At 42.7% G+C, this 20,640-nt stretch overlaps 2 protein-coding genes across 3 annotated transcripts in view; one reads left to right on the top strand and one right to left on the bottom strand.

Moving 5' to 3' along the window:
• Positions 1-197: 197 nt before the first annotated feature.
• Positions 198-6,541, top strand: LOC308217070 (poly(U)-specific endoribonuclease-B-like; the record flags this gene model as incomplete). The annotated part of the gene is made up of 8 exons (XM_080609779.1): positions 198-232; positions 366-467; positions 2,908-3,007; positions 3,498-3,594; positions 4,800-4,921; positions 5,008-5,120; positions 5,718-5,871; positions 6,278-6,541. 8 exons carry the CDS (start codon positions 198-200, stop codon positions 6,539-6,541), a joined length of 987 nt encoding a protein of 328 aa, XP_080465905.1.
• A 251-nt stretch (positions 6,542-6,792) lies between these two features.
• The window catches only part of LOC308231041 (lactosylceramide 4-alpha-galactosyltransferase-like), a 29,005-nt gene continuing 15,157 nt past the window's right edge, over positions 6,793-20,640 (bottom strand). Inside the window, exons 2-3 of one of the 2 annotated variants that reach the window (XM_080636141.1) lie at positions 11,596-11,706; positions 6,793-9,315 (exon numbers count right to left, since the gene is read on the bottom strand). In XM_080636141.1, the coding sequence (XP_080492267.1) occupies positions 8,206-9,264 (1,059 nt within the window). In that variant the 5' untranslated portion in view covers positions 9,265-9,315; positions 11,596-11,706 and the 3' untranslated portion in view covers positions 6,793-8,205. Of the gene's footprint in view, positions 9,316-11,451; positions 11,539-11,595; positions 11,707-20,640 lie in introns of those variants that run through there. The other variant, XM_080636140.1, reaches the window with a different exon arrangement.

Raw genomic sequence — 20,640 nt, forward strand, 5'->3', positions numbered from 1 at the left:
AAGGAATGACAGATTTCCTGTATAGGTGACTTTTACCAAAATACATACGTACTAAAATATATGTACATAAAATACTATGTATTTTGAACAAAATATATCTATATTAAAAAAAAAAAAAGAACAACAACAAAAAAACACAAAACCACCCCAAAACAAACAAACAACTGACATTGCCCCTAATATTTCACATACCTTGGATGTTCAACGGACAGCAGACTCCTATCCGCCACTGGTAGTTACTTCCAAAGTAAAAACTGTATTAAACACAATATGGCGGCACTCCAACAGATGGGATAAGCCTGATGCAGAGGAATACACAGCAGGAGGGTCCAGAACACAGGAGAAAAGTGATCGAATAAAATTAGGTCAGTCCGAGGCAATGTGAATGTAGACTTGAAGTTCGAAAAACGTCTCCGGTCCTATTCTGTGAATTTGCCGATCCTGTTCATGGGACTTCAGCTGGTCAGGTGAGATGAACAGTTTTCTGCTTAGTATGGATTTGTGGGCTCTTTTGAGAAGGAATGGCTCTTCTTGAGATTTTGGACAGAATGAATGGCTAAAAATAAACAAAAATGCTGCTGTTGGTGGCTTCTGTGGTACAGCTTGAGGCTAACTCCACATGAAGTTGAGCAAGTGCCTCGTTTGGGCTGCATAGCCAGTATTGGTAATATGATGCCACAAGCCACACTTTGCAGTATAAGCAGAGCCTGGGGTTTGAGCAATGGCTGAATATGGCTCTGCTGTGACAGCCTCCTTCTGCTCCAATGTAAGATCCATCCAAGTACTTGTTCCAAACCAAAATCTTCCTTCATATTCAAGTTTAACCCTAGCAACAAATATATCCTTTGGCTCCCATACACTAGAATTTTTAGTCCTTTTCCTTTTTTCAGGTATTGACACCTATTCAAGCCCGGTTTGAAATTCAAGTGATCCTTGTAGATTTCCCATCAACAACGATCTCAAAGTATCACAGAACCTGAGCAAAATCAGCCTGTCAGTTCCTCCAGCATAGCTGAGGTACATGACGGCTCACATTCCAGTACAGGCAGGCTGAGTTGTGGCAGATGAAGTAGTTATGGTTGTCTGCCCCACCCTTCTGTAGGAGGTTTCTTTCCCCACTCTAATACTGTGTATAATATAAAAACACATATGTTCTTATGCTCCTCAGCTGCTGCAGCTTATCCTCTGGTGCGTTAATGTCAACTGGCTGCTTTTGGCTCTTATCTCAGGGATATGAATTCCTGTAGGCAACAAGCTCTCAAATAGTTAAGCGCAGATTGCTTATGCTTTTCAGGAGCTTCTAACCTTAGGCTGTATGAGTTCCATCCCGCAGTCACATAGACAATTCCAGAGAAAAAGGATTGCTCAATAGTGGAAGGAGAAGAGGAGAGGAAGTCTCAGTTCTACAGGCATAGTTTGATACTTTCTGGTTCTGTTTCTTTCAATATACAGCTTAGACCAGTGGTTTCTGAGCCAGCCATGAAGTGCAGCCCAGGACAAAAGAATTCACATAAAATCTTGCTGTACTGCTCCCCCCATTTGATTAATGCCCTCTTTTCTGCTCTGACTTCTGTTTCCTCCCTGCCAATAAGGGGCAGGTGCCTGCCTAGCTGGCTTTTTTGCTCTTTCTGGATCTCAAGCTGCTCCCATCGAGGCTGGCACATCAGAAGACTCTCACCTTACCACAATATTTATTTGCTCTTTCTGCTAAAAAGCATGGAATTTGCCACTGGCAGGAGGATGCAGCAAGCCTCTCCATCCTGGCCAGAACAGAAGGAGAAGATGTAACAATAATCAGTTACGAGGTTCAGAGTTGGGCTTGAAAGTGCCTTGGTTCAGTCTGGGAGAATCAGCTAAAATCATGGCAAATTGCCCAAATGACTATTTGAAAGAAATGCCCATTGTTGACAAATGTTGGCTCATTTTTTTCTTTACTTGGCATTTACTTTGGAGGAGAAATTCAAAACTATCAAGCAGTCCTTCTCTGGGCTTCAGTGCGTGTGCTGGTTTGTAATGGATTAATTCAACTGTGAGTCATTTGAAGATTAATCCACTTCTCTTGCTTCTCCACTCTGTTCTTTGTCTTGGTCTTATGTATTAGTTTGGACTTAATGCCCTTGAAACTGGAGGTACTTTTGGGCGGTTCATCACAATAATAACCCTTCCTAATCTTATTGATGGACGGCTGGATAGACTTCTGAAAACTATAAGCTATTATGCAGGATAAAATTCTATTAAAATGAGGAAAGGACCAGCCTGGATAGGTTTGTATGTGCATCAGAGATCAGTGCATGAGAGAATTTTATTGCATGCAGACCGTGTGTTTAAAATGAGTCTTGGTCACCCTTCAACACTAACTTTTTGCTAGGATAACCACACATATGGGCGAAGGAAAGCGTCTCTAGCATGGGGTCTTGCAGGAAGGTAGGAAGGGTGTATGAAAGATTGCTGCTAGAAAACAGAGAGAGAATGCTTTGCTTCCTGTGCTACCTGTTCTGTTGTATAGTGTTGCTACACGCTGATAACAATCTCCTGCTGGCTTTACACTGCTTGTTTGTATGTAGAATGCTCCTGAACGAAATACCACCACTATCCTCATGTTTATTTCAGTGCATGGAAAACTACAGGAAGGCTTATTAGCAAAAATGTTGTTAAAACAGACTCTAAAATAACCTGAGGGAAGGCTCAAGTTTCGTTACAGGTTACCTGCATTCTTCAGATACAAACATTAACCGTGAGCTCTATGTTTTTTAGAGCAGCACTGACAGGAAGGTGAGGGGAGAAGAGAAATCTCTCCGAAATCCAGAAAACTCTCTGAAATCCAGAACACAGAGTGACATCAGAAGATGCTAGAAGTGATTTGCAGAAATAATAGCATGCATCTTTTTTCATTGTATTTCTTGACAGGGAAGCCTTAAATCATGAACTTTCGACGCTTTTCAATGAGATGTGGGATATGGATGTTAACCGTCTTATGCCTGGGAAAGACTATACAATTGATTTGCAGGTAACTAATTGCTAAGTCATGTAAGGATTAAGGGCAGTATGGTACTGTAGGAAAAGGTGTTGGCAAAACATCATTTTGCCCGTGCTTTATCATTTCCATTAAATGCATAGGCAGGATTTCCTAAGAATGGGAGAGGGAACAGTATGGAGAACACAATGATCCACACTACCTGGGCATTGGTTCCAAGCGGAAAAGTCTTTCAGGTGTCTGTCTTGGGTCCTATAATATATCTTTATATATTATAAATATATTTTTTAACTTGGGTCCTGTTTAATATCTCTGTCAGTGGCCTGGAGGAGAAGATGGAGTGCAACCTTTCCAATTATGCAGATGATGGCAAACTGTGGTGTTGAAGTTTCATAGGAAGACAATTCCTAACAAAGAATCCCAAAAGCATTATGGGGTTTGTTTTTATTATTATAAAGGCAGGCACTGTCTCCTCTAAGGACATCTTACTTCTTTCATTGGTTTACTCTAATGTTTCTCCTAGGGAAAAGCAGGTGCTGCACAGCAAGGTGACAGCGCAGCCAGACGTCTGTTTCACAATGTAAATGAAGAACGCCTGAAGAGCATAAAAACTTTTGCAAGTGAGACACATTCTTTTGTTAATGGTGGAAATGACATGAAGAATCCATGTTAGGTTTTAAGTGTTGCTAATATATAACATCCTATTTAATTTAGATGGTGATGAGGATCAGGCATCATGTAATTTGGAAGTACTTCCCACAGCATTTGCATGGATGTTACCTGTAGCATCAGGCAGAACATCCTTTTGTCCTTAGCCAGATCTAAATTTCTCTGTGGTTCTTCCACTACAAAATGAAATGGAAGAGACTCTTACCATTGCTTTGATGTTATTCTGGGTATTGGAAAAGATGTCAGTCATCTTTTCTCCTTTGCTCACAGCTTCTAGCCCTTTCAGATAACACAAAGTCCACAGCTACTGCTTGCATCTCCATGGAAGGCTATACTTTAAGCATGTCTATGAATGCATGTTTCCTTCCCTGATTTTCTTTTCTCCAGATAGAGTTACATTAAGCTAATCAAACAGCCAGCATAATGGGGAGCACTGGTTTTCTCTGTTCCCCTCACTCCTCTCTGAGCCACACAATCCTGTGCTTAAGCGAGGGCAGCTCTGGTACACAGCGAACCCTACACCAAGTCCCTTCAGCTCACTAACCTGGCAGGGAATTACTTAGGTTTTTGACTTCGCGTACTTTTCTATCAGTTTGGTGTGATGAATCAGCCCTGAGAATCCACAGAGTGTCAGAGCATGAGTAGATGAAGTGATGGCAGGGATCACGGGCAAAAGGGGTGAAAAGGAGAAAATTAACCCATTCACTCAGTGGCCATGTGCCCAAGCTCAAGCCATCTCATGTAGGTTTATGCCATATTATTCCTCTGCTGAAGTAATGCCCACAAGGCCTCCCGCCAGCTTAGCTCAAGTTTATAAGCCTATGTCTGTAATTTTGGTGGCCAGATATAATTTGTTTTGGTAGAAGATCATTGCTGCTTCAAAACTTGGTTCCATAAAGAAGATCAATAGTGAGCTGTTTATCTTAAAAAGAAGTCCAGCAGTGTTCTAGCCTGGAGTCACCCCCAGACCTACACCTAACAAACAATGTACCCAAGAATGAAATTTGACAAATAAAGGAGCATTGTTCTCTAAGGCCTGTCAAGGCATATTATGTGGCATCTTTCCATTATGGCACTCTCCAATGTCCGGATCACAGGTACAATTAAGCCTTTGTTCATCAGAATGAGCATGCTGAAAGTTTCTCTTTTTCTGCAGCCTTTATTTCCTTATTGGACAACTATGAGACATCAACTGGTGTAGCAGAAGTAGTGACTCCAGAAGAAATAGCTGAAAACAATCATTTTCTTGATGCTATCTTAGCGACAAAAGTAATGAAAGTGAGTAACGCAGATATTTTTTAGTCACTGAAAACACCGAATTAAAAAGTAAACTGTTGCATGTATCCTGGTATTCTATCCTTCAGCTAGCTCATGAGTATCTGCTTAAAAAAAACCTAGCAAAGCCAGACCTTGCCGATTTCAAACATCAGCTCTATGACATCTGGTTCCAGCTCTACGCCAGGAAAGGAGGAGACAGGTATGTTTAATGGATATGGCCCCTGCTAATCTCTCCACTTTTCTGACTTAGGTAAATATAAGCCAAACTGCTGTCTGTTACACAAAGGGCTGTAAGACAGCCCCAGGTGTTCATTGCTCCCACACAGATTGTGTTTAAAGACTTACTGATACTAGCAGTACTGACCCTTGGGGTACACAACTGGTAAATTGCCTCCAGCTGCACTCTATGTCCCTAATCACAGGCCTTCAAACACAGACATTCATTCATCTACCTTTCAGCCTACCACATCATCCACTTTTCTAATCTGTACTTTTATCAGTTTGTCTATGAATCTGTTATGGGAGACAGTGCCAGAAGCCCTGCTAAAATCTGGATAAGCAGCAGTGATGCATCTGTGGCACTTACTAGCAACCTTCATGATCAAATTTAGACGTTGTGGCTAGATTTTATTGCAAATTTGTGCAAAATAAGAAAGAAAACCTAACAAATCCAGACAAATAAAAAGCTACTCATAAATCAGCCTAACCAAGCTTGTACCTCTTACCTTTCACCTATGCCCATCTGAATTATTTAAACACATAAGAGACCTATATATTATTCGTTGGTTTATTACAGCCCTGATTCTTGCGGTTTTGAACACGTTTTTGTTGGAGAAACGAGGCGTGGTAAACAGATCTTAGGTCTGCACAACTGGGTGCAATTTTACCTCCAGGAAAAGCGCAACCAAATTGATTACAAGGGATACGTCACTCAGAAGAACAAAACCAGGGTAAGAACAAGCAGGGTGCCTTTGCAAGTAAGACAAATGGATATGGAGATAAAAGCTGTGGCAATGAATCAAGGCACAACAATGCCATCATAGGCTCAAGTGTTTTGAACCTGGTAAGAAGAAATATGAGCATGCCCTCAGGTCCAGCTTCTTTTTTGGTTTGTAAACCCTATTTTAAAAAGTAGTAATGGTGGTTACAGAATCACAACACTGCTAAAGCTTAACTGAGATAAATGATCACACATGCTTCAGAAGACAGGGAAAAGGCTGCGCTCCAGCTATAGCACCCTGGCAAAGCAAGGATGGCTGAATCACACAATGCTCTCAAAAATCTTGAGTCAGAAATTCTATCTGCCTGGCTGCAGCTGTTTTGGAAATTATTCTGCTGTTCTGTTTATGCTTTCAGCCCGACAAAGATGACCAAGTTTTGAGCATCCAGTTCAGCTGGAAGGGCTCAGTCAAGCCAATTGGAAGCACCTTTATTGGTGTCAGCCCGGAGTTTGAATTTGCCCTTTACACCATCATTTTCCTGCTGTCTGAAGGAAAAGTCACACGTGAAACAGTGATGATAGAGGAATACAAGCTACAGATAGTTGTTTGCCGCCATGGGCACCACATTGGAACAGCATATCCAGTACTCCTCAACACCAGTAGTGAAGACAGTACCTAGAGTGATCAGGCAACTTTTCTGGGGGGGGTGAAGAAAGAGGGGAAGGGAATAGAGACCAAATATCAGAGTAAGTTGAGGTGTTGCTTTATACAACTGATTTTGATAAAAATTGATGACTCATTTGCTTTTGGTCTGCAATGAAATGTTTAATCAACAGTGCGCCATGGCTCAATGTCTGACAAATCTTCAGACATATTTCTCCTCGTATTAAAAGCTGGAACAAACTTACATCAACCTTCCTTTGTGCATGATAACTCTATACTTTTCAACAGATAATGGAATTTAGGAAAAGATCGTATTAAAATTGATGCACATATTTCTCTTATTTGTTAGCTACTGCATATCTGAAAAAGAAATAATCACACATCACTTACATGTTGCCTTCCAGACAGGAACTTTGATTTGGCACAAACAGAACCAGATGTTCTTTTCTTCTCATTTAATAACACATTAATTTCAAATGCATTTTTACAATTACAGTGCCTTGGACACATAGGAAATGCTTTGAGCTGTGAGAATGGTCATCATGTCCATCAGATCAACAGCGGGTCTATCACTTCATCAGCTTTGCCCAGGTTTTGTAGAAGCCACAGCCAGCGTTATCTCACCTAACTTTAAAAGTCCATGGTACAGGCATTTGTGTTCCCATTACAGGCAGCAATGCCTGAAGTCACTTACCTGCTTACATAACCTGCATAAGAGTTAGATGAATGTCCATGCATAATCCATTTACTAGATCCTCAATGACAGTAATAAGATCACTGAGGACACTGATCCTAGCCCTGGACCTGGTCACGGGTCCTTCTGCTGATGTGGACATGCCTGCCTCTGTTCTTCCACAATGTGTTCAATATTCAAGTGAAAAGGAACGTCATGCTTTTCCTTCTCATAGCAATGCAGAAAAAGGCATATACTGACACCCTCAGTGTGTCAAGGACTGGTTAGATATGCACGTCCCACAAGATTTTTTTCAACAAAGCAAGGATCTTTAGTCACACTGGTAAAAACTGCTTTTGTCTGCCTGTTTTCCAGAAGAGGACCAGAAAAGTTGGCCTACTGCTGTGGAATGTAAAACAGTAGAAAAGATCATTTGAAATAAAGTACCTTTGGAAAACAGGAAAGACTTTACACAGACCCATGCAGGGATTTAAAATGTTTTCCGTTTCTTTAAGAATTTTTCATCTACTCCCTATATACTTCATCAGCCATAGGAGCCTTTACCACTCATGGAATTTGGTCCTAAGCTCCGGTAAACCGTGTCCTATAGCACAGCCTGGCATTTATTTATATACTTAGAAACGGTACAGAGAGCAAGCCAAGGGTTTCTGCAGCTGTGGAAACTACAGAGAGGCTTCTGAGGTATAATACACAAGAGGAACAATGAGATAACAGCAATAGAGCAGCAACTGATAGGCACTGATGAACAAGTTCACCTTTCTCTGCAGCACCAAGAGCTACTGAAGTACAAGAGAGTCCAAACTAAGGTTCTGGTTCATTTGAAGCACGTAGGGTCTGAGGCAGATATTGGAAATGGTACAAAATCACTGAGCTGTCACACAGAATACCTGCTCTGTGGAAGGTGAAAGGCACTGAGTGTCCTTCAGGTTGCAGAACTTCCCTGGAGCCAAAGGCCCACAGGTCATACCGCAGGCCCTGGCTGCTCTTCAAGAGTCCTTCTTCATCTTCGCATATGTGGCAGGGCAGAACTGAGAATACAGTTGAGTCAGCAAAGCCTGGGATGTGATCTGTAACCTTGTCCCATGGCTCAGTTTATTCCATACATGAACTGCATAGGTGTTTTCAAGGAGCTTGTGAAGCACCGAGGGGCTGATGGCTTCAAATAACTTCTTCCAGTCCTGCCAGGGAATGGGATAAAAGGCTTCTGGGGGAAGAGCACTCACACCTTTGCAGCTCATAGTGCTCTGGATATTACTGATGGAGCACCACTTCTTAAACACACGTGTTAGGAGTTCTGGCCCCTGGTGCGCCCAAATCCAGCCATTGTAATTATCCACGAAGTCTTGCATGCAAAGCTCCATGTACTCATGCTTGGGTTTAAAGGACAGAAAAGCCCCATTCAGCACATCTTGAGATTGGATACCCAGGGCATTGGTGAGGTTCTTCAAGTTCTTCAGCACAATGAAGTCTGTGTCCAGGTAGATGCCACCAAATTTCCACATGATGGCAATCCTGCAGGCATCGGACAGGACGGGTAAGAAATAAGGCTCCCAGCGCTGCTGAGCCTGCAAGTACCACTTTGCCAGAGGTGTTCCAGAGAAAAGCTCTGTCAAGTCCAAGGGCTGGATTTCCACATTGGGGAAGCAGCTCAGCAACAAGAAGCCCCAATGTTTGGGTAACGAGGCGTTCCTGTTTGCCAAGCCCTTCATGAGCACCACGACTCTCGTCCCAGGGTGCATCCTCGCTGCTGACTCCACAGAGCACATGAACAGGTAACTTGGGTCAGTTCGCTCCGATGTCTCCACAAAAAACACATTCCCTGGGGAAGGAGGGGACCCACTGGCAGTCGGATGGGGAAGGGAAGGCAAAACCAGTTCACACCTGCTTTGTGTAGGCAAGCTGTAGAGCTGGCTGTCAGCATCCTCTCCAGTTCTCCAGTAGAACATGACAGAAGCAAAGAACACAAAGGAAACAGTGAGGATAGACAGAGCCCCGAGCCTGTGGCTGAGCAGCACAGTGGTCAGTTTTGGCAGGCAGTTGGACATGCTGGACAGTCTCACTCCAGTCAGAGCCTGGTCTCCCAAGACTGTCGTGATCTAAAAAGCAGAAAAGAAAAAAAACACACTGACAGAAAAGGCAGCAGACCACAAGCCTCTGGACAGCACCACGGCACAGCAGAACTCTCCTTCTGCCACCTCAGGGCAGCATGCCTAAATTATGCCTTTTGGTCATTTCTGAAACAGTCTCCTGGCTTCTCCATATTGTCACAGGGCCTTCAGATCTCACATCAGAAACTACTGCCCCTCTTTGCATCCCCCTGTTTCAAACATAACATAAGGACAGGTCTCCCCTTCCTGTGTATCACAAACCCAGACTGATCCTCAGTTCTGTCCGTGTATGTTACCCATGTAAGTTGTGCTTGCTGCTTGGAAGGACATACAGCATTTGACACACAAATTGCATGCCTTCATGTTGGTGCACAACAAACTGGGAACACCATTAGAGGCTTTATCTATCATCTAGAATTTCAGGTTATTCTGGACATGAGACAAATATGCAAAAAACCCTAGGAAAACGAAATAAGAATGAACCGCATGAATATTCACGGAGCTCTGTCAACAGCAATTGTATGGAACTGCTGCCTCGATGAAAACTTCTCATTATGGTATTTTTCTCCTGATACACAACCTGCCTGTTCCACAGCCAAACAAAAATACCAAACCCCCAGTTCTGCCAGTTCCTATCAAGAGCCCTCAGCTTCCCAGGCCATTGATCCAGCAATTGCTGCCTTTCAAAAACAACCGCCTGCCTCTACACAGAGCCTGGCTCATTTTTCATGACACTGTAGCATAGCAAAATGGATGAATAATGGGAGGGGAATTGATACAAAGCAGCAGCAGTTTTGAAGGCAGGTGCAGACAGTAAGGATAAGAACTGACTAGGTAAAGAGAGTTTCTAGGCTGCTTCCCAACCCTACTCCCCTGCCAAGTCCTCATCTCTACCTCCTCTGGTAGGCAGTGCTGTCTAATCAAATGGTCACCAACCCAGGATGCAAAGGCCATGCCGACTGTGACCTGCTGTGCTCTGCTGGTGGAATCACCAGGTGATGGATATGCAATCCCCCCTCCACCCTATCCTTACTTTCTCTCTTTGACAGCAACAAGAAAAAAGAAGTCATTCTAGCTACATTCTCAGCATTAGCATCAGTATTTCGGCCCTTGCCTTCCCTTAAAGTGAAGGACAACAGAATCAGCACCTCCTGGGCACCCCACTGGGGCCCCAAAGATCAGTGCACAAAAGCACATGAAGAAGCAGCGAGGAAGATTGTGGCGTTTAGGATGAGATGAAACAGCTTCAAGTTGCACCAGAGGAGGTTTAGATTGGTTATCAGGAAATATTTATTCACTTAAAGGATTGTCAAGCATTGGAACAGGCTGCCCAGGAAAAGTAGTTAAGTCGCTATGCTGGAAGACATGCAGAGGTGGCATTTAGGGACGTGGTTTTGTGGTGTACTTGGCAGTGCTAGGTTTACAGTTGGACCTGATGATCTTAAAGGCCCTTCCCAACCTAAATAATTCTATGATTTCTCCTGCCTCCCTCTGCTCCATCTCCAGATCCCCATAATCCAGAACAGAGAGCTTCAGGATACAGCAAAAGCTTTAATCAAACAACTGTAACCAAACAGACAGGAAAGAGAACCAAGCTGGCACAATCTCATTTGTCATTCATCCCTAGTTACTGTGGCTGGGTGACACACTGAACAATCCATGTAGCCAAAAAATGGCTTGTCAGCCACACTGGGAGGTTTCCAGTGCAACAGCACACAGCCACCACTCTCCACAAGGCAGTGGGGCTTGGCGATAGAGAAGAGGCAGCCAGTACACAAATCATCAGATCTGGGTTCCCGAAACACTTTTTTCTCCTGAAGAAAAACACCAGCATGTGCTGTGAGTGTTACAGGCAGGAAAAAAGCCATAAAACAAAGAAAACAAAACACACTGTTTTTTACATACCTATTTCCCCCTCCACACCATAACTGGTTGAATCCTGTAACACATTTTTAGCTTAATAAGCTGTAGAAGAGAAAGGTGGTACAGGCTGGAGGGGACAGAGTCTTTGCTGTAGAGGAGGCAGGAAAGAGCGGTGGTAACAGTGATCAAGCTTCAAGGTTACATGCATATTTTTAGTGAGAACAAGAACATCTACTACGATATACTCAGAAATCCTCTTACCCGCTTTTGCAGTGGATAAGACGACATTTTAGACGCTGCATTAGCCAGTCCGTCTATTTCACAAAACAAACGCAGGAAGTGTGGCTTTCTACCTTCCTCTGAAATTACAAGTCCCATTGCAGAGAAACTGCAAATACTACTCACCTGTTCCTGCTTTCAAGACACCACAGAAGTGACCGCTCAGCTGGACAAGGTTTTCAAGAGGTTAGTGTCTCTGAGAGCACCTATAACTCTAGGCTCTTGCACTTCCTTTTTCTGAAAAGAAACAGAGATGGAGTCTGAACACATGGAGATAGCAAACAGATTGGGGAGGATGTGACATCATATGCTCAGCTATTACAGTGGCTGATATAAAGGTCAGGCAGCTGTGCTGTGAATAACCCATCTAGTTTGAAATTAATGAGGCAAAAAGTCCCAACACTCAAAAAGGAAGAGGGAACTGAAATCCATTATAGCTACGCATTAAGCTTTCTACTGCAACAGGAAGACAGTTAGTTTTGTTTTCTCCTCCTTTGCTTAGAATTCCCAGTGCTCATGCTGTTTGGGTAGCTGCCATGATAACTGAGCTGAGTTTCACAGGGCTGCCTCCTCCCACCCCAAGACTTCAGTTCTGAAGGCTCCTTTGAACACACACTCTTTAGACCAATTAATTTACTCACTCATTAGAGAATACTCCCTCTTACATCAGATACTTCATTGACTGACCGCCAAATTCAGGTGTCCCTCATTTCTTGACAGGTTCCCCTTGTCTCTGTACTCAGTGGCGGCTGACTGTCCCTTACAGAAGACATGTTCACACGTTTACAAAATATCACCTTTATCCATACAGCCACTAAGCGTAGTGTTTACTGCAGTTTCTACCAAGTTGGCTGCAAAAAATGTCAGGCCTATGTAGTCCCAACCACTCTCCCCTCCCTACATCCTTCCAAGCACTGCAGCACCCTGGATAGACTCGCAAGTTCACAATACTAGGGAAGATCTTTGGAAAGCACCTTAAGTTATTCCCAGCCCTTTCATTGATGGATCTCTCAAGACCTCAGGTCAGGTCTCATCTAGTCACAAAATCACAAGAGCTGGGGTTGTAAGGCACCTCTGGAGACCATTTGTCTAACTCCCCTGCTCAAAGCAGTGTCACCTAGAGCAGGTTGCTCGGAACCATGTCCTCTTGGCTTTCAACCTTGTCCAAGGACAGAGATTCTGCCACCTCTCTATGTAGCCTGTTCCAGTGTTTCACCGCCATTCCTTTCATTCTAATTTCTTGTGTTTCAGTTTGTATCCATTACATCTTATCCTATTGCTGGGTTCCGCAGTGAAGAACCTGAACTGTCTTCTTTGCCCCACCCACCTTCAATCAGGTATTTATACACTTTGACAAGACCCCTCCCACATCTGCTCTTTTTAAAGAAAAACGATCAAGAGCTCTCTCACTCATCATACTGCACATGCTCCATTCCCTTTCTCATCTTAGTGGCCCTTCACTGGATAATCTCCAGCATATCCATGTCTCACTTTTACTGGGAAGCCCATGAACCTGACACAGCACTCCCAATGTGTCTCACAGTGCCAAGCAGTTGGGAAGGATTGCTTCCTTTCGCCTTGCTGGTATTGTTCTACCTAATGCAGGACAGCAGGCTGTTGGCTGCCTTTGCCACAAGGGCACACTGCTGGCTCCTGGTCAGCTTGTTGCTCATAGGACCACCAGGTCCTTTTCTGCAAAGATGCTTTCGAGCTGGTCAGCCAATGTACTTCTCGGGTCTATCACTGCATTGGCTCTGCCCACGTTTTGTAGAAGCCACAGCCAGCTTTATCTCACCTAACTTTAAAAGTCCATGGTACAGGCACTTGTGTTCCCATTACAGGCAGCGATGCCTGAAGTCACTTACCTGCTTGTGTAGCCTGCATGAATGACCCTGCATAATGCATTTACTAGATCCCCAGTGATGTCTTATTATTGTTACTGAGAACACTGGTCCTAGTCCTGGACCTGGTCACTAGTCCTTCTGCTGATGTGGGCATGCCTGCCTCTGTTTTTCCACAGTGTGTTCAATACTCCAGTGAAAGGAACGCAATGCTTTTCCTTCTCATAACATTGCAGAAACAGGCAAATACTGAGGCCCTCTGAGAGTGTGACAAGGCTTGTTACATACTCAACATGCCGCAAGAATTCCTTCCACAGGGCAAGAAACCTGCTAATGCATGTTTTCTGACAATACATGATTTGCAAAATATTGCATATGACTTTCACAACCTTGCTTGCTAAATCTAAAAGCCTAGCTAACCAATGCAGTGCTGGAAATAGGAAAACAAACCCCAACAAAACAACCCCCCCCCCCCAAAGAACCAAACCAAAACCCCCAAAACCCTGTCCAAACAAAAAATGTAAAATGTAGCGAGACACCTTACTGCATAAGGTACAGGCCGACGTTTAAATAATTTCCCTTATTTCAAGGACAAAAAGGATTAAATCTAGTATGAAAAGGAACAGTCACAGGGCTGTTACCATAGATATCTTGTAACTCCACCATGCAACCCATCTGATGCTGCTTCATCAGCACATGCTCACATATATTCTTGGTGCCCCTAAAGAGTACTAGAGCACCCTACACTGAGCAAAGGAGTTTCCTGCCCTGCGTGACTGCAAATGTGCTTCACTGATATTTTCCTTGGTAACAAAACCACAGACAGCAGAAAACGGAAACAGCCAAAACTGGATGATAATTAGATGATGGTACAACTTGAATTGTACATGAAGCCAATTTATACAAAGCCAAAGAAGCAACACAAGTTCCTGCAATTGTCCGCTTTTCAAACTGTAACAACAGATTCTCAGAAGTCCCTCAAATCTGACAAATAATTCCTAATGGGAAAAAATGTACACTGTTGAGAGATATTGTTATAAAACATATATAACTTTGTGACAGTTCAAGTAGTGAGAATAAATAGCAAGAAATAAGCTGTACAAATTCCTTAAGGGCATGCATTTAGCAATGTCAGAGAATGAAATGTTACATTCTCAGTTCATGCTGAAAACAATTAGAATTACTCTTAACTAACTACATTAGAACTGTATGATTCTCAGATTATGACTTCTGTAGAAGGTCTCAAACCTCCAGGCCTAAACTTTTGTAACTGTTATAAATAACTGCCTAAGCCAGAGGCAATCAGGAGCAAGTGGCTGTGTAAATTACAGAATTGCAAGTGTTGTTTGCAGAGTAGAATATAAACTAAGGATGTGAATAAGGACTTTTCTTTTGTTTTCCTTCTGTGATTTAATGGATACAGCTTATGCCTAGGTAATGAACAGATTTAACCTATGAAACTAGATATACCTGCAAATAAGCAGAAAATTATAGGAAAGAAGGTGCAAAAGGGATCATCTAGCCATGAACATGTACACCTGCTGAGCAAAAGGGGAGAAGAAGCAGAACACAGAGCAACAGAAAAAGAGGCACAGACTAAGGATTCCGTTTTGCCTAACGTGTTGCAAGAATAAAACTGCCAAACAGAAGCCAAATGATCCCAAATCCCCAAACACTCACTGGTCACCTGCCCCCATGGAGCAGGAAGGGTGATCACCTGGGTGCCTGTGACTTTGGCTCCCACAGCTCATCCTTGCTCTTGAATACACTCTCTGTTTTGACAACCAGGATGCTCTCTTCTAAGCTGGCCTGCCTATGCAGTGCAGGGAAGCACTTCCAGGCTGTGAGGAGAGAAGCTGAACTACTGAGCAGGCAGCTGCTGAGGCTGTAGAAAACAGCAGTAAGAGCCAATTTAGGATTTGAATGTTTGATCAATTCACAATGCTCCCAAACAAGAGGACCCTTGCAAAAGCTGGAATTTGGCTGTGTTCTCACAGTGTAGAAAGAGGAACTGCTGACAGTATTCAGGTGACATAACCCCAAGTAGAGAGAGAAACTTCTCCTTCCAGTCTTGTGAGCAATTTTAACCAGTCTTAAAAGAAAAATAACCAGTGCCTGTCCTGCGAGCCTGCCTGCATGCAGTGCGCATCCCTAGGGTTGTTGGAAGACAACCCAACCCTAGTGGCTCTGTGTTCAGAGGAGATGAGGTGGATCCTCTGTCCTCCAAATCTTCCCACTGCCCTCCTTCTTTGTGTGTTCTTTGTGTTGGTTTTCTTGGTCCCCACATTTGCTCCATCTCACCCAGCAGTAACAAAAACCACAGGGATGAGTGCCAGAGCCTTCCCTTGAAGAAGGGAACCTGTAAGAGAAACATAACCTACATTTACCTTTATTATTAACTAAAATGGATTGAGAATGTAATTCTTTCATGTCCCCCAGAACATGCTTAAATGTGGATTCACAAGAAAGACTGGTTAGAGATGGTTTTGTACCTTAAGCTGAGCAAGATGCTTTGGACTGTCCCTTCCACAGCCAACATTTTAAAGCAATAGCTGTGCCCTCTTACAGCCAATTTAACTATCACTCCTGCAGAGTGCTATACCTTCCCTTCATTCTTTGTCTTATCATTGCTTGTCTTTGTCACGTAATTTTAATGCAACTTCAACTACCTTATGCCATTATACTATTCTAAAGCTACATTCAAAGTGCATCAAATAGAAAGACAGCAGCATAGCTCTCATCAGCCTCGGAAGAAGTGATTGCACCAGTCCCAGTTGTCCTTAGGAAAATGAACCAGGTACTCTTGAGGATAATGATGTGCCTTCAAGTAAGCATATGGACATATGAACAGAAAAAACACTGGGAGGGGGTATGGAAATTTGCTATGAATTCAGAACAAAAACAGAGAAAGAAAAAGGTCCAGCAAAGTGCTGCTGCATACCAAGATAGCTGCTAGGGGTCCTGAACAATATCACTGATTAAAAGCAGCCAGGTAGGAGTATTATGGGGACCTTTCAGAAAACAGCTGAAGATCTATATTTTCCTCAGATGTTTTACCAAAAAGAGTAGAAGAGTTAAGATTTGACAATACCCACATGCAGTGTCTGACTCCTCAGTCTTTTAGACATGGAAGAGCAGCACAATGCCAAACAGGGATGAATCCACCAGCCAGTTCCCATAGTATTTACTTTATATATATTTATAATATATATATTATTTTATTTTATATTTTATATATATATTTATTTTATTTTATTATAAAATATATTATATATAATATTTTATATATATTATATATTTATATATTATATATTTTATATATTTATTTTATTTTATTTTTATTTATTTATTTTTTATTTTATATATATTTTTATATATAATATATTTATATTATATATTATTATATATTATATATTATATATAATATATTTATATATTTATATATATTTATATATATTTTTATTTTATTTTTTATTTATTTTATTTTATTATTTTATATATATATTTTAAATATATATATATAAGTATATACTTTATATATATTTATATATAGTATTTAGGGCAATTAGTTGATGGATTCGTCCCTGTCACCATGCTGTTTGGCACCACTCTGCTCTACCAATTCCCCTAGTATTCAGCATTTAAGCAACAGCTCCTCCTTCTGACCCTAGAAAGAATGGCAGACAAAGCACGTGTGAATGAGGTGACATGAGAGTATTGTAATCGTAATGGGTATATTAGATTGAGCCGTAAGATACTGCAGCTATAGACCGAGGACTCTTAAGGTAACTGTCTCTTAACTACATCTTTTGTACTTAATCACAACTTCACCTTTCTAGAGCGAACCTTGCAATATCCAATTTCACTTACATGGTTTTTAGAACTGAATTTTCTCCTGAAATAAAAGAAAGAACATTGAAAATATCCACTCATAGAGCTGTAATGCAGTGCTGGACAGACACTCCATGAGGTGAGAAGAACTAAAAGCAAGCCACAGCAAAGAGTTGGAGGATGATATTAGCATGTTTCTGTAAAAAATAAACAGATTGTGGGAAGAGATAACACTGCAGGCTTTTCATAGCTGCTGATTCCCAAATCACTGTACAGAAAGTGGCCATAGCTTGATGGCATCTCAGCAAAGTTATCCAGAAAAAAAAATATGGCCTCTGTGTATTGTTTGCAACAGAGAGAACCAATTAAGTAATGGCCACAAACAGAAAAATCAGTCAGTCATGGCAGCATCATTAAGTTTTTCAATTCTGCTTCAGTCTTCCTAAATACAATAAGCAGCAGTCTAAGATTAGTGAAAAATGGTCAGTAATGCCATTACACTTAGAGCAGGAAATTTGCTGAATGAATTAAGATAGAGATGTAACAGCTCCCCAAAAAAGACCAGGCATACTCAATTTCAAGTAAGTGAGCTTGGCAGTATTTCATCAATTGTGAAAAAAACACTAACAGGAGCTGTTATTTTATCAGAGAGTAACCCTTTGACAGGGTTATCTTGCACCCAGTGACAGTGCTATTCGAGAATGGTAGCATATGAATTCAGAGCAGAGAAGTGTTATTCTAACATTACCAGTGGCGCTAGCTAAACCACAATGTAAGCTGCTCGCTGAGCAAGCGCAGAGATAGCGCAGTGGTACACCAACCTCCAAGCCAACTGGGGAGCCCAGAACCAGACACAGCACTGCAGATGTGTCTCACCAGTGCTGAGTAGTGGGAAGGATTGCTTCCCTTGACCTTGCAAGTAATGCTCTACGCGTCACAGCCCAAGCAGGGTGTTGGCCGTCTTTGCCACAAAGGCACACTGCTGACTCCTGGTTAACTTCTTGTCCGCAGGTGCATGGAGTTATTCCCCACCAGCTGAGATTCTCCTTGATGAACTCAGTGAGCTTCCTCTTGGCTCATTTCTCCAGCTTGCTGAGGTCACGTGGAGAGGCAGCTCGACCACTCTGTGTATCAGCCACTCCTCCCAGTTTTGCATCACCTGCAAACTTGTCAAGGTTGCGCTCCATCCCGTCATCATAAAGGTCATTAATAAAGACACTAAGTAGTACTGGCCCCAGCACAGATCCTTGGAGTATATCACTAGTTACTGCTCTCAACCTGGACTTCTTGTCATTCATCAAAATCCGTTAAGTCTAGAAGTTCAGACAGTTTTTGATCCACCTCACTGTGTTTATGTAGTCCACACTTCATCAGTATGTCTATGAGGCTGCTATAGATTGTGTCAAAATTTTCCTAAAGTCACAATAAACAATTCCCCTATCCACTGAGCTGGACATTTCATCATAGAAAGCTATCAGTTTTGCCAGGCATAATTTCTCTTTTATAAATCCATGCTGGCTGCTCCTAATCACCTTCTTGTTCTCAATATATTTGTTGATGACTTCCAGGAGAATAACCTTCCCAGGGTTCAAGGTGACACTGACAGGCATGTAGTTCTCTGGATTCTCTTCCTTGCACATCCTGAAGACAAGCAAGATAGGAGTGACTGTTGCTTCCTTCCACTTCCCCCAATATCTAAGACCTTACAAGCATCACATCACATATGTCGTTGTGAGACAATGACAGCAGCCAGCTCCCGCAGCACTCATGGATGCATCCCATCAGCTCCTATCATAGAATCACAGAATATTTTGGGTTGGAAAGGACCTGAAAGACCATCTGGTTCCAACCCCCTGCCATGGGCAGGGACGCCTTCCACTAGCCCAGGTTGCTCCAAGCCCTGTCCAACCTGGCCTTGAACACTGCCAGGAATGCGGCAGCCACAGCTTCTCTGGGCAACCTGTGCCAGTGCCTCATCACCCTCACAGTAAAGAATTTCTTCCTAATGTCTAAGCTAAATCTATCTAATCATCAATCTGTTCATTCAGTCCTGATGTGCAATGCGCAAGAGACTGGCATGCATCCTCCACAAGGAGAAATTACAATGTAGAGAATCATCTGCATGTTTCTCTTACCTGTAAAAATGAATTTTGATTTGCTTCAAACCAGTCTCTAAACTCCCTTTCAATCTCTCACCTCCTACTGACCTTCTGCCTCTCTAGGAGGCTTCCTGTTCTTTGGAAAAAAATAGCAACAGATGGAAAAAAACAAACAACGACATTGGTAGCTTTAATATCTTTTGAAAATTGTTTTCCGAACAGTGTTTTCTATAGCCTTACAGTGTTTTCACATTTAACTTGCCAGACTTTTCTGCCGTATATAGATTCCAGTTTGTGAAGAGAAATTTCTTACTTGTCATGCCTCTACCAACATACTGCAGAGCCATGGCAAGCTGCTGTTTGGCTCCATCGGTATACACAAATTTAAAGGTCAAGATCCCAGACTGAGCTGTAATGGCATGGTGCAGATGAAGTGACTTCCTCCTGTAGTTTTCTTTTCTGGACTATGCCTATTCATCTGAGTTCCAGGCATGGCTGCAAAAAAATAACAGAGACCACAAGCCACCTGCATAGAGGGAATGGTCTCAGGTACTTGAGAGAGATGAATCTGGAAGATCAGAGTGCTGGTGTTCATAAATGGCATATCCAAACAGAGGATGTGGAGAGCTTTGTTTTAACTCCTCATTCCTGCTAAGGACAAAACAGCCCCAACATATAAGATTAAGGCAGGTAGCTGCACTCTCCCACAAGAAGGGCTCTTAACCTACTTTGTACCAGAGCCTCCCTGGACTACACATTTTGGGAGAAGGGAGAAGAAAGAGGGAGGAGGATAATGGGGCGGTAGGGGAAGAGTCCTACAGAGCATTAGAACTTACTGCACATCCTAGATCCCCACAATACAAGAGCTCCTGACATAGGAGAGCTCCCAGCCAGCACAGGGGAAATAATAATCTTTCAGTCCTTTCCCAGGAGACCAGGTCCAGGATTACCCCACTGATCCTTCCTGACTCCTCTTCTGTTGCACCGTCCAATTCTGCATCTTCAACTCCCACCCCTGGCTTCTTTCCAACCCCCACCCCTGGCTTCTCTCCTTGATGCACTGCACACATGTGTACCTGCTAACCTTCGTGATCTCAAGGACAAAGCAGACAGGAAGAGTGAACTCATGCCTTCTCACCAATGCACATCATCCTTCACTGTATATCAGCCATGAAGAAAACACAGGCAACTCTTATATCTCAAGGGAAAACTGTTTCCCTGGCTCTTGACTCAAGGGAAACAAGAGCCAGGGAACAGCAATAAAACTCCTCTGCACATCAGACCATACCAGTCCTTTCACAGCCTCTCAGAATGCTCGCCTAGACTCCAGGGTCTTTAGATCAGGCTCAGAAAAGGCAGGTGGGAAAATGAACAGATGTGGCACAAGCTTGCCACCTTCA

The sequence above is a fragment of the Psittacula echo genome (genome assembly GCF_963264785.1).
Source record: "Psittacula echo genome assembly, chromosome: 1".
In the NCBI taxonomy this organism is placed as follows: domain Eukaryota; kingdom Metazoa; phylum Chordata; class Aves; order Psittaciformes; family Psittacidae; genus Psittacula; species Psittacula echo.